The 15400-nt window shown below is 36.7% G+C and overlaps 1 protein-coding gene across 1 annotated transcript; it reads left to right on the forward strand.

Moving 5' to 3' along the window:
• Positions 1-5827: 5827 nt before the first annotated feature.
• On the forward strand, positions 5828-6769 carry LOC111159446 (olfactory receptor 4F6-like). The gene has a single exon (XM_022521936.1). It carries the CDS (start codon positions 5828-5830, stop codon positions 6767-6769), a length of 942 nt encoding a protein of 313 aa, XP_022377644.1.
• Positions 6770-15400: the final 8631 nt, after the last annotated feature.

Genomic DNA, 15400 nt, shown 5'->3' on the forward strand with positions numbered 1-15400 from the left:
AGGGAAAAGGAGAGAATCTCAAATAGACTCCCCACTCAGTGGGGAGCCTGACTTGGAACTCAATCTCATGACCCTCAAATCATTACCTGAGCTGGAACCAAGAGTTGGACATTCAATCAACTGAGACACCCAGTCATCCCATGAATAATCATTTTAATGTTGCTGAATTTGTTTTGCTAGAGTTTAGTTCAGAATTTTTGCCTCTAAATACATCAGAGGTATTGACCTGTACTTTTCTAGTGGTACCTTTACTTGGTTTTGGTGTCAGAATTATGCTGTCCTTGTAGAATGTGTCTGGGAGCATTCCCTTCTCTTTAATTTTTTGGAAGGGATGGGAAAGACTGGTGTCTTGGTTTAATAATTTTTTTAAGAAAAAACCCTACATATTCACTTTGTGTTTAGTCCTACAAGTATGTAGTCAGTCCTGAGTGCAGTGTGTCTGGGGAATGCTGTATAGAACACCAATGAACTTACTTCTCAACCTTCATCTGCATCTTTACCCCTGAGTATATAGGAAGCGATGAAGAGCACTGTGGATGATCCTTCTGCTATACCCTCTTCTTCTGCCCAACTTGCTAAATGTGGGAATTCATAACACCTGACTAGATAAGATTTAATAAACATATACCTCCCTGGGTGAGACTAATTCAAAAGCAAAGAAGGAGTGCCTGGCAAATTGGGCCTCCTTTGAAGTTTCTGGGCTGAAAACAGCTGGATCCTCATTGCAGCTCAATTCCCTCATCCAGGGAGTAAATGCTTAGGAGGAACATTTATCTTTGAAGGTCATGTGCTCCACATACTCCCTGCCAACACACACATCACAAGCACATCTTTTTCTAATCACATGATACTCCCTGTGTCACTGTCCTGATTATTAAAGCTTTGCACTCCTTTTTGTTTTTCTTACTCCCTTAATATCACTAATGTTCACAATAAAAGTGGAGGCAGTGCTTGGTTCAGTACCTTTCACCACTAGTACTAGAGCATCTGGTCCCCACTTCCTCTCTTTTCTCCTAAGATGTCTGGAGTAATCTCATTTACCATCTCAGGGTTTGCTGGCCAAATCTAACAGCTTAATCTAGGGTAGGATCATCAAACTTCTTATGGAATGAGCCAAAGACTTTGTGGGCCATATGTGGGCCAACTCTGCTTCTGGTAGCACAAAGAAGCCATGAACAATACATAAACAAATGGCTGTGCCTGTGTTCCAATAAATTTGAGAAAGAGGCAGTGGTCCAAATTTGGCCCATGGGCCATAATTTGCCAACACTTAATTTGGAATAGTATATTTTTAGCTTTTCATTTGTCCAACAATTTAGTATGTTTATGAGATTGTTCCCCTTGCATAAATACTCTTGCTTATTCTGGAAAGAAATATCCATACATAGGGCTCACTCTCTCCCACTCCATAATGAGAGCATCTGCAACAAATGTAGAGACTTCTCAGTCTTCCCAAATCAGTAAATCTAAGATCATGTTTCCACATAGTCTGTCTTAAATTAGTTATCACCCACACATCCAGAATATTAACTTGCAAAATAAGCAGGAGATACTCTAACATCATGCATCTTCTCTTACTTCCCATCAATAAGTAACTCTTCTATTTTTCTCTTGAGCCAATTAACATAACTCATGGCCTGGTTCCCAGGAGAAACTAATATAAGGCTGATAATTAGAAATCTCAGAAACATCAGTAGGTCACTAACACCTACTGCTACTAATTAACTGTATTTTTACTGGAAAGAAACATATATTTTGTCTGAGAAGTGATTATACTATACAGCAGAAATCAAAAGTATTGAGTTTCTACAAATGTGGCTGCATACCTAAGAACAGAACAGGTAGGTCAGACAAATATTCCTAATGTTGAGCAATACCACAACAATCTCTCTCTTCTTTTTTTTTTTTTAAGATTTTATTTATTTATTTGTCAGAAAGAGAGAGAGAGAGAGAGAGCGAGCACAGGCAGACAGAGTGGCAGGCAGAGGCAGAGGGAGAAGCAGGCTCCCCACAGAACAAGGAGCCCGATGTGAGATTCGATCCCAGGATGCTGGGATCATGACCTGAGCCGAAGGCAGCTGCTTAACCAACTGAGCCACCCAGGCGTCCCAATCTCTCTCTTCTTATACTTCCATTCCACTTTCTTTCCCTTTTTCCCACTTGCATACTTTCCTCCTGTATCTACTTATTCCAGTCCATTGAACACTGTTCTATTTTAATCACAAAATTATGCCTGAAGAAGTCATTCTGAAATGACTGATATTTATAATGTCTCTTTGGTGGGTTGGTATCTCAAGGATCTTGCATCTCTCACCACTTGCTTCATCCTCTTAGGTGATATTTCACATTTCTCACTGTGGGTACCAAATATGTCTTGCCCACTCCATTTCTACCCATGCTCCCAACAGATTACAGCAATGGAAATTATTTTCTGCCTTCATGCAGGGAAAGCTGGGGTGAGTCAGTTCCCTCCATTTGACACATTTGATCATCCGATCAAATCATCCGATGATGTTAGCCAATGAATGGGTCAAGAATTGGAGAATGATAAGAATGAATATGACTTAGTAGAACTGGTGTCCATTGGTTGTGAAAAGAATCTCTGTGATAAGCAAGCTAAAATGGTTAAGAGTAGAGATTAAAAGAAAAATTCATGAGTATGGTACATCAGTGACAGAACACTGGCAAAATGAGTTTTGAACCAATTTGCCTCCTACGTTTTCAGTTTTAGGATGGTTTTAATTATTGATCTTGGCCCCTTAGAGGAGAGGTAATGTTTAATCACTAAAGTTAAAAGACCTAAGTTCTATCTGATTTTCTGCATAGCTTACTTGAAAAATCTCCTTCCCATGTTCTGAATGTTAAAGCCAAAATATCCAGTAAGGAGAGTAACCAACTCTTAGGGGACTCTGCTTTCAGAGAATTTCTGATTCTCCAATACCTCTAAGAAAGAGGTCTAAGAGGTCTTCATACCTCTAAGAAAGGTATGTCCACAGTAGCCAAACTATGGAAAGAGCCTAGATGCCCATAAACAGATGAATGGATAAAGATGTGGTGTATATATATACAATGTAAAACTATGCAGCCATCAAAAAGCTGAAATCTTGCCATTTGCAGTGATGTGGATGGAACTAGAGGGTATTATGCTAAATGAAATAAGTCAATCAGAGAAAGGAAGAACTAAAAATTATTAACTGGTTTGAATTCACTCTTCACTTATACATTAAGCAAGAATACACTATTTCAGGATAAACTAACTAAATGTTAGAGGTAATTTCTTGTAAGTCTTCAACAAAAGATGGCGTCCTCTTCAGATGGTAGCTATACTTGTCCTGAACAAAACATAATGTTTAAACTTGTCAAATCACTAAGCTGTACACCTGAAACTGTTGTTGCATTTTGTGTCAACTATGCTTAAATGAGAAAAAAGAGAAAAGGAAAGGGAAAAAGAAAAGAAAAAAGAAAGGAAAAAAAAGAAAGATGAGATCCGCTTTAAGCAGGGTAATCAAAACAAAGTAGTATGAAGAGTTACTGGTAAGTCTGTTTTCACTACAAATTTCTAGCTTTTCTCTTCAGACAGATTTCTTCAGTCTTACCTGAAAGTATAAGAAAATATTAGGAATAAGAAATTTCAGTTGGCAAGGTAAAGAATGTATTGTATTATACATTTCCTGTTCTTGGTGTAGGACTTGTCTATTACAAATAATAAACACACCCTCATTCTGTAAAATGCCATCCAGTTACCAATATTTTATATTCCTTGACCCAAATCTCTTTCACATATATTAATGTTCTCTAAACAAGGAAGCAAGTACACTTCTGGTTGAAATTAGGTATGAAGCATGAAGGTTTTCTTCGTAGCATACCCAGGAATTGTCATTTATTGGCTGAAAGATGTTGGTTTAACCAGAAGTAGTTAAAGTAAAAAACTAGAACCAAAACTATAATGGTAATAATTAATAATTACCTTGTATCACATATATGCATACTTCAGTCATATTTCACAGAATTCTTTTTCCTTTCCTTGCCCCTATTTCTCTTGTTGCTTTCATTTCCTTTTCATGATTATTATTGATTTTACTCACTACAAGGGTAGCTAACATCTATCAATACACAATGCTATTACAATATCACTGACTATATTCCTTGTGCTGTAACTTTTATCCAAGTGACTTATTCATTCTATAATAGGAAGCCTTCCTCTCCCACTCCTCTTTACCCTATTTTGCCCATAACCCCACCACCTTCCCCTTGGCAACTAGCAGTCTCTTCTCTGTATTTATAGGTCAGTTTCCTCCTTTTCATAAATTTTATTTCAAACACATGACCAGGTTTCTGTGCTCAGCAGGGAGTCTGCTTGAGATTCTCAAGCTCTCCCTCTGCCCCTTGCTCACTCATGATCTCTCTCTCACTCTCTAAAATAAATAAATAAATCTTTAAAAAAACATGGACAATGTAGAAAACTACAAAACACTGATGATCAGAGTTTTTATTATTAAAATTACCTAAATGTCATTATCCAAAGTGATCTTGCAATGTTGATGTATATACTTGCATATTTTTGTAGTGTATAATAATAAAAAGCACATCACATAATACATAGTCCTTTATAAACAATTTTTGTTACTTAATAATTTAGTGGACATCTCAACAACTCTAAATTTGCATCATTTATAATGGCCAAACTCATTTTGGTACTAATCTTATCAAATTCCCCTTTCTGAATCTTCTCATATCTAATTGTATCTTTTAATTGTACATTTAATTTTTCACTTTAAATAATGATAGATTATATATACACATCTTCACCTTTCTACCTATTCACAGTCATAACATATATTCCCCTTGAAAAAGTTGCAGCAATTTTACTCACCCTCAAATAGCATTTTAGCTAAGCTCAGTTTCAAATACTGGAAGACATGATTGTATGACCTCTATCTTTCATGACTCTCTGGAGCCCTATATTTTTTACGTGCTTTTCGTGTATCATGATTAAATATTTTGTTTCAGTGATTACACCATTATCTCTGAGTTTTGTGTTTGAATTGCCACTCATTAATCCTAGAACAGATCTATCAAAAACACAAATGGTCTCTCAATCCTAGCAAAGTAAGGAGAAGCCCTTATTCTGAGTCTGCTGACACTCTGGGGTTTAGAATTTCACCAATTTAAGGTACATCTTAATTCTCCAAGTCACTAGTTGCAGTTACAATACTGGAAACTATCAGAGAACTAAGCCTATTCATTTTAAGCGATGATTCCTCTTAGAGTCAACACTCAAATTCATTGGCTGGTCACTATTCACTATTCCATGAGTGATTAATGCCTGAAATTTTGCAGTGCAAAGTAAAAGAATAATCAGACGGTACATTCTGCTATAGTATATACATGTGCACAAATATGATTAAGAGTTTGAACATTCAAATCATAGCTAACTATTTAAGACACAGAAAACATTTTCTCAAACATATAAGGAGAAGACTGAAGAAGCCCAAAATTGCAAAATAAACATGGTAAAGAACTCTACCAGGCAGCTGTTAATCTTTGCTCATAATTCCTCCATTTTACCTGCCTTACTTATTCTCATATGATTTCTTTCCCTGTCACCCTAGCTGGACTTGTTATTATCTGATTTCTATTTTTTTAATCTTCCCTTCACCTGCCCTCTCTGTAAGGTGTTCTAACTTCAAAATTAGACACTTGTAACATATTTTACACAAATCACTGATGGGCAAACAACATACCAATGTTCACTTCCCATATTTCTCAATTCTGCCTTATTTTCTACCTTTAGAATATTTCAGCATCTTCTCTACTGATTGAGCCAATGGATACAACAAATGACTCTGTGGTGTCTGAATTTGTATTGATTGGACTTTCAAATTCATGGGAGATGCATCTTTTCCTCTTTTGGTTCTTCTCTGTATTCTACATGGGAATTATCCTGGGAAACCTCTTCATTGTGTTCATGGTAATTACCGACTCTCATTTACACACCCCCATGTACTTCCTATTGGCCAACCTCTCTCTACTTGATATAGGTCTATCATCTACCACAGTCCCCAAAATGATCTCTAATCTTTTCACTAACTGCAACATCATTACCTTTCCCAAATGCATGATACAGATATTTTTTATTCATGTCATGGGTGGAGGTGAGATGGTGCTGCTCATAGCCATGGCATATGACCGGTACACTGCAATCTGTAAGCCTCTCCACTATCTGACCATCATGAGCCCCAAAATGTGTGTTTCCTTTGTAGTGGCTGCCTGGATAGTGGGGATAATCCATGCCGTGTCTCAGTTTGTTTTTGTCATAAACTTGCCCTTCTGTGGCCCTAATGAAGTAGATAGTTTTTACTGTGATTTTCCTCGGGTCATGAAACTTGCTTGTGTAGACACTTACAAGCTAGAGTTTGTAATCGTCGCTAACAGTGGGTTTATATCCATGGCTACCTTCTTCTCTTTAATTATATCCTATATCTTCGTTTTGGTCACTGTCTGGAAACGTTCTTCAGGGGACTTGTCCAAAGCATTTGTCACACTGTCAGCTCACATCACTGTAGTGATTTTGGTTTTTACACCATGCATGTTTCTCTACGCGTGGCCTTTCCCCACAACATCACTGGATAAATACTTTTTCATTATTGACTTTGCTATCACCCCCCTCTTGAATCCTGCCATCTATACATTAAGAAACAAAGACATGAGAGTGGCCATGAGAAGACTGGGCAAAAGGATTGTGGATCCTAGTGGGATCTCACAATGAATGGAGCAGATCCACGTACAATATGCTTCAGGCTCACCAAGAACACAGCAAGTTATGTGACTGTTATCACTGCAATGGTAAGAATTCTTTTAGGGGGTGACAATTTAGCAAAGGTCCCCCTGTATAAGTTGATTGTTTAGTTAGAGGTGACTTTATTTTGTTAACCACAGAGAATAAATTGACTTCACCTACTTCCATCAAGAGGAGAGATGAGAATAGAAAACTGAGCTGATTTTCAGAAGTAAACTTAATATTTGAATGTCATTTTCTGGGTGGCATTTTCTGTGACTTGCTAATTGTATTTACTCTCAATTATGAAGAATTGATAAACATAACTCATAGTAAACTTACGATTTCAATAAATAAGGTGCATTTGGGTGAATCAAAATCAATGGTCTATTTTTTAAAGATTAATTTATTTTAGAAAGAGAGAGTGGGTGCATGAACAGTGGTATGGGGAGAGGCAGAGAGAGGAAGAGGGAGACAAGCAGACTCCCCACTAAATGGGGAACCCAACACTGGGCTTGATCCCAGGACCCTGAGATCATGACTTGAACTGAAATCCAGTTGGTCGCTTTAACTGACTAAGCCACCCAGGTGCCCCAGTAGTCTATTTTTTTTTTAATTTCGATTTTATTTTAGTTTAACTTAGAATAAGAAGAAAATCAGCTTTTTGTTAATTATTTTAAGGATACTATATTTGTTTGGATTCAAACAGTTGTAATTTAAGAAGAGAAACTTTTTAACATGATGAATAATTTAAGTAAATAAAAATCAAAGATTTGCAAATTATTTTTTAGGTGGGAGTGGCAGACAATGAGGCAGAGAGAGAATATTAAGCAGGCTCCATGCCTAGCACACAGCCCAGTACTCACAACACTGAGATCATGATCTCAGCCAACATCAAGAGTCAGAGTTTGAACCACCTGAGCCAAGGAGGCACCCCAGAGATTTGTGAACTTTTGTCTCACGCTCTATTATTCTAAAAATGAATATGTTACAAAATTCAATTATCCCAGTTTATGCTCAAGGAACAAAAGAACCTCATTGAAATAATAGATGTTTCACAAAGGAATAATCAGTCAGGTATGTGTTTAGAGATTCTGGTTTCTTCGAATATGGTTTGCCAATCGGGCAATATATATCAGACCCCAAGAGCTTATATATCTGAGTTTGAAGTCTTGAATAAATGTAAAGCCAAAAATGGTGAGGCATATTCAATTTAATTGAGCATTTCTACAAATGGACTAAATGCTTTATTAAAGCTACACATAACTTTTTGACAAATTTGTTTCTACTGCTCTCTAAATAAAATCTACTCAATTAAGGAAAATAATGCCTATATTTTTTTCCTGTATTTCTCCAAAAACCTGTCCAATAATATCTCTGCTTTCTCCATGTAAATTAATCACTAATACTTCTTTTAATGCTTTGGTATTCATCTGGATGGGAAGTTCTTCTTTAATTCAACATTGCTAACCACTCCCTCTTTCAAATATTTTACTGGGGTTCTGAGAAACTATAGTCTCTTGCTTTTCCTCTTATTCTTTGGGAATTTCTTCCCAGTAGCAGTTTTCTGGGGTTCTCACATCTGCTCTGACCAAAATTAGTGTTCCTCAGAATTGCCTCTTTGGTCTTTTCTCACTCCATATTCTATCCCTGGGGGACATCTATTCCTTTGGCTTTAATTACCATTTCAGCTAAAAGCTTGCATTCTTAAGTCAGGGTATTATTTCTTGAATTCCTACTTCATAAATTTAACTGCCTGCTGACTTGATGTTTCAAGGGCATCTCCCACTCAGCAGATTGGAAACTAACTAATCATCTCATCCTCCAACCCACTGCTCTTTCAGGTCTCTAGTCATAATAAGCAGCACCAATATTAACCCAGTTCCCCAATGCAAAATCTAGAAGTAATAATGGACTCTTCCCTTTCCTAATCCCCAACAATTAATAAATCAGCAAATCATATTAATTCCAACATCTAAACACCTCTTTAATATGTCCTTTGTTTTCTTCCAATTGTCACCATTCCTTTTTTTTAAGATTTTATTTACTTATTTGACAGAAAGAGACAGAGTGAGAAAGGGAACACAAGAGGGGGAGTGGGAGAGGGAGAAGCAGGCTCCCTGCAATGTGGGGCTCGATCCCAGAACTCTGGAATCATGACCTGAGCCAAAGGCAGATGATTAAAGACTGAGCCACGAGGTGCCCCAAATATCATTCTTGTCGAAGTCTTCACAAGTCATTTTTCAAATAGGATATTGTCACTAAATGTCTTCCCCCCTTCAAATCTCATCTCCCTTCATTCCCCTTATTGGCATTCAGAATGAAAATTTTTGAAAAATACATATAAATCTAAGCACATGATCTTTCCCTTAAGACTCTTCACATGCTTACCATTGTTATTATATTAAAATATAAACTCCTTTTCAAGATTTATCAGGACATCCAAGACCTGGCCCCCATCCTCCTCTCCAGACTCAGAGGACAACATGCTCTTGCCCTATCTACAATACTAGAGGCAATTTAGTTTCTTCTAATTGCCTAAAATTTTCATTTTCTTGGAGCACCCTGTGGCCCAATCAGTTAAGCGTCAAAATTTGGCTTCAGCTCAGGTCATGATCTCAGGGTTGTGAGATGGAGCCTTGAGTTGAGTACCACATTGGGTTCCATGCTCAGCACAGAGTCTGCTTAAGATTCTAACCCTCTTGACGTACCCTCAATTCATGCTCGCTATCTTTCTCTCTCTCTCTAAAAAATAAATAAATAAAACCTTAAAACAATAAACTTCATTCTCTCTCATCTTGAGACTTTGCAGTAGCTAATGATTTTGTCTGAATCAACCTTTATGCTTATTATGCTTTTATGCCTATTAACATCTGTTCATTCCCCAATTCTCAGTTTCAACATCATTTTATTAAGAAACACTTCCAAGTACCTGGATCCAGGAGAGCTCTTTCCATTGTATATATTATATCACTCCTTAGTGCCACTTTTATAACATCAGCCACACTCATAATTTCTTATTCAAAGTATGTCTTCCTCATTACATTTTAAGTTTCATGTGAGAAAGGGGCTGGGTACATCATGGTTACTGCTATAACACAAGTGACAACTCCACAGAAAATGCCCAATAACTATTTTCATTAAATAAATGAATAAAACCAACAAAGAGTAAAAAACAAGTAATGTGAATAATTTCTTTAATACTGTTTGGACTTTCTTTGTACATTCAATCAAAGGTCATAGATTACAGTACTTCCTCCCTTTTCTTTCTCCTTTTCTCTATTAATTTTCTCTGCTTGTATGTCCTCAGTACTCTATGGTGAAATCTACTAATGAGAACATTTTGTAGACTTAAGCCAATTCAAAGCTTAGGCCAATCTCAACTGAGGCAGTCTATATAAATCAGTGGTCTCAGCCCTCTCTGATACTTCTAGGTACCATAAACCCTATCTTAGCAACCTTTGCTCCTCTTGACCCAGCAGCTTTTTCTGCTGCCAAGCAAAATGAAGATCCATTCCTCAGAGAATGGCTCTCAAATCACAGCTTTCTCTGTGTCTGCCTGGTCAACTCCTCAGGACTTTATTTCTACCTAAATGTACTCATTCATCTTAATATATTGTTCTGCCTGGGATAGTGTCTGACTTAGAACCCAGGAATATCAGGACTGGAGCACACTGACACGATAGAATGATTTTATGGGGCACTGTATTGCAGAATAGTCTTCAGGGGGTTGGGAAGCAACAGGAGAAATTTTCCTCTCATCTTAGAGTAATTGTGCTTCTTCTAGGCAAATAAATAGCTTTACCTCATCTTATATATACTGATTCATGTACTTGACCATGCATCCCTATTTATTTTTTAATTTATCAGCCCACAGTATCCTCCAGTTTATATCATTGTTTATATATTTTGTAATGTCGATACCTTTTGAAAATTAATCAGCAGTCAAGAGAATTATGATTTTCCTTATTCTGAACTGAGAAAATAAAATACAACTCTGAACAAATACAGCTCTAAGCAAAGATAGATCCTTCACACTCTGGAGCCCCATTATAGCCTTGAGATCAGATTCTTTGTATCTCCACATCAAAAATAGATAAAGACTTACTTTTACAAAGATACACTAGGCTAGTTTCAATGCCTTATTATAGGTCCTTTGAATGAATATCTCCCCCAGGTAACATGCTCCCCTTAGGAACAACTCAAAATAACTCCCTCATTTTCCTCTTTTTTCCTCTTATATGTGTCTCCTTTATCTCTTAAAAAATGGATCCAATAATATACAAATTTTACTTGTATCCAGTCAACTCAGGAAAAATAAGGGTCAAAACATTCAAGAAGACCTTCATCCTCAACACTTCAAAGTTTGGAACCATAGGTAAATATATACAGGTTAACACTGGCTATAATTGATATTAGGAAAATGATCAATTTATCCTTACCCCCAAGAATTATCTTGACATATCACATGTTTTATATCTATTTCTTCAAGTTTGGTACTACAAGTGAAGGTATGTCTGTCCACTCAGGATATGTTTTCACCCTTATCCCTTCATCTCAGTGCTTTCAAACAATTCATCCTGAAGATCATCAAATCTATATAGGGATATTTTACACAAACCAGCATCCTGCCTCAAAACTTACCCTCTTCCCTCAACCCCCATTCATCACCAGGAATTCTTTTCTATTTTTCTCGTGGGAAAACAAATATGACTCAAATATTTAGTCCCCCAAGAGAAACTAATACTGGGCTCAGTATTGTTCTTATCTGAGACAACAGAAGGTCACTCTCCTTTGCACCTAATTAGCTTATTTCCCATTATGAAAAATCTAATACAGATTTAGTCTTTGAGGAAAGATAGTGCACAGAAATTAAGACAAAGCTCTCTGAATTTCTCTTCTCCTAAAAATGTATATCCTGTGGCTGAACAGGCAGATAGGAAAGATGCTTTTGAATTATAAAACCACACCTGCCATGATTGCATCCCTCTCCCTAACCCACTTAACTTTGCTTCAGTGTCTGCTCTTCTGTCAAATATTTGTGTCAAAATTTTTCTTTTATTGAAAATATTTTTGTCCTGTTCTTTCTTTTTTTTTTTTTTTTAATTTTATTTGATAGACAGAGATCCCAAGTAGGCAGAGGTAGGCAGGGAGAGAGGGGGAAGCAGGCTTCCCACTGAGCAGAGAGCCCCATGCTCTCTACCTGTTGAATGAAGTAACTGAACAAGATTCTCTCAAAGTTCTTTCCCACTTCTATACAAACTTATAATTCTGATCATCTTATTTGTTTAATATGTATCTATATTTCTTTTTTAAAGAAGGGTCTCCCCAGGCCCTAAATGACTGAAAAATATTTTAACTCCAATAGGAATGATTCTAAGCTCAATGGAGTCTTGGCTTCTGAACTCCTGAGAGCTTCAAAAAGTCACCAGGGTTTTCTAAAAATGCAGAGAAACAAGTACATGGTCTTTTTCTCCAGACAAGCTCTCTTAGGTCATTAGGATTTCCTCATCAATGATACATGGTATTCCAGATGTTTATAACAGAAAGGGTGGAAATTTCTTCTTTCAACTAAATACTCACTCTTTATATGTATAACTGGGTTAAAACCAGGAAGACCAAGCTTGTGGAGAAGTTATTATTAAACTCGGTTTTTTCTCTATATATTTGGAAGGGCTACTGTTTTAGTTCTTATATAAATAATTCAGTACCTATTTCTAGGAAATTCATTCATCACATATATCCTGGAATTTTTCTATGTGCCAGCCACTCTTTTAGGCAGGTGATACAGTGTTAGACAAAGCAGAAAGGGTGCCTATACTAAAAACTTTAATTTTGTATTTGTGAAAAGCATATAAATACTAGAAGAAGGGTAAGTAAAATAGTGCCTGAAGGCTACACGAATGCTTTTGATCAGTTACTTCCTAATTTTTTAGTGGTGACTCACCTGTCAGTTTGCTGAGCTACCCTCTCCATTCTACCAAACCCCACTGCCACACCCATGATTCACATGCTCCGAGTCTTTTTTTTTAAGAGAATTTTATTTTTTTATTTCTTTTCAGCGTAACAGTATTCATTGTTTTTGCACCACACCCAGTGCTCCATGCAGTCCATGCCCTCTCTAATACTCACCACCTGGTTCCCCCAACCTCCCACCCTCTACCCCTTCAAAACCCTCAGATTGTTTTTCAGAGTCCATGGTCTCTCATGGTTCACCTCCCCTTCCAATTTCCCTCAACTCCCTTCTCCTCTCCATCTCCCCTTGTCCTCCATGCCATTTGTTATGCTCCACAAATAAGTGAAACCATATGATAATTGACTCTCTCTGCTTGACTTATTTCACTCAGCATAATCTCTTCCAGTCCCGTCCATGTTGCTACAAAAGTTGGGTATTCATCCTTTCTGATGGAGGCATAATACTCCATAGTGTATATGGACCCGAGTCTTAACCTGTCTTTATATCAGTGGCTAGTTTCCCTACAGCTTTACTATTACTTTCCATCCTTTCAGCCAAAAGATACCTAAAGCAGTGAATGAAAACCCAAAAAAATTCATACCCAGGTGTTTGTAATTTATCAACGTGTTTTGGTTTAAACTTGCTCAAGCAACATACGCAAAGATATGCAATGTTCTACCAATGCCTTTTTTGATTATCATTTTATCTTCTTCATTTGTCTTTTAGGAATTTTTTTCTAGGATTTTCTTATTCCTTCTCCTATTCATCACTTTCTCATTCTCTTTCCAATACATCTTCATTCTTCCCCTTTATGTGTTCTTCCTGCCTGTCCTTTACACATGCTACTGATTCTGATTTCAACATGTTGATTACACTCAATTCCATACTTTGCATTGCAGTTGTCCATGTTATAATAATTAAAGTTTACAAATAGATTATATTATACGTTATAAATGGAAAGTTAGAGTCTTTAGACTAATAGGTTCATGTAGTGTGGGATTTTCTTGTTTACAAAAATTATCACTCAAACTCCAAGACAAACATCATTTCAGTAATACTAGACTAACAGTAATGGGAATTCCCAAATCTGACAAATTAGTTCAGAGATTTTAATGGATTTATAAGATAAAACACCCACTTTTATGATAAGATCCTGAAGTATAGGGTTTACATATTTTATCTTAGCCTCACATGATCTCAAGAAGCCATTATTCTTTAGCTTCAACTTTATTTCTCCAAACTGAATTTGATGATGAGCTTGGAAAGTCACCAAACACATTCTCTTCAGCAGGTAGAGGATATTGCCATGAATTTCTTCCATGAAATAAGGATGACCTTTTAACTCTACAATGCTCCCCAGATTCAACTCCCCCCCCCAAAAAGGATTATGCTCTTTTAATTTAGATGATTTAAATGTGAATAAAAGCCCAGTGATGGCAGTATGAATGAATTGGTAAAGCATGGTTTACAGAGAAAATGTTAGAAACAGTATTTAGAACATGTAGGTAAGAGAAGGTAGAAGACAATGTAAAAATGGAGAGGTAACAAAAATAATTTCATATATGTGCAAATAGGAAAAGAATAAAACCTACTTGTGTCTATCTGCTCTATTCCCATAACATTGCTTTTTCTATCCCATTTGCACTTCATTGTCTCCATTTATTTGACCACTAATTGTGTCTTTCTTAATATTTGCTAATTATTTCCTAACATTACTAACCTTGTTCACTCTGAACTGGGTGGGACCACCAGAACATCTACTTTCTTTCTATTTATTTCATGGTTAGCAGAATTCATTACAAATGGCCAACCCTAGTCAAACTGAAGCAGGGGAGATGCTCTGTCAATTATCTGGATGGAAATACCGCCCAAAATTCCAACTTAATGATAGTTTTATATAAATCACAAGAAGCTTAATCAGGACTCTTTAGTTACTAAGCTATATCTACTCCTCTCACAAACCCACGCACACACCTTAATAATCACATCTATGAACCAATTTCTGGCAGTTTGTGAAGATGGCTGATTACGCAAGAGAACTATTAGAGTGTTACTTACTCAGTTAATTTGTCATCCAATAATTATGTCAGTCCTTTTTTTCAAACGTTTTTAATAAAACATTTCTTGAACTCTCCATCATCTTTGATTTTTTAAAAAAGATTTATTTATTTATTTATTTTAGAGAGTGAGAGACCATCAGCAGGGGCGGGGCAGAGGAAGAAGGAGAGTGAGGGAATCTCAAAGTGACTCCATGCTGAGCACAGAGCCTGATGTGGGGCTCCATTTCATGACCCTGAAATCATGACCTGAGCTGAAACCAAGAATAGAATGCTCAACAAAATAAATCACTCTGGTGTCCCTTTGATGTTTTTATCAAAATACAAAGTACATATGCCAAATAATATTTCAAATCTAAAGAGATTTTTTTAATATTTTATTTTTTATAAACATATAATATATTTTTATCCCTACGGGTACAGGTCTGTGAATCACCAGGTTTACACACTTCACAGCACTCACCATAGCACATACCCTCCGCAATGTCCATAACCCAATCCCCCCTCCCCCCAGCAATCCTCAGTTTGTTTTGTGAGATTAAGAGTCACTTATGGTTTGTCTCCCTCCCAATCCCATCTTGTTTCATTTACTCTTCTCCTACCCCCTTA

This window comes from Enhydra lutris, unplaced genomic scaffold (genome assembly GCF_002288905.1).
Source record: "Enhydra lutris kenyoni isolate GAN:26980312 unplaced genomic scaffold, ASM228890v2 scaffoldscaffold4, whole genome shotgun sequence".
Taxonomy (NCBI): Eukaryota; Metazoa; Chordata; class Mammalia; order Carnivora; family Mustelidae; genus Enhydra; species Enhydra lutris.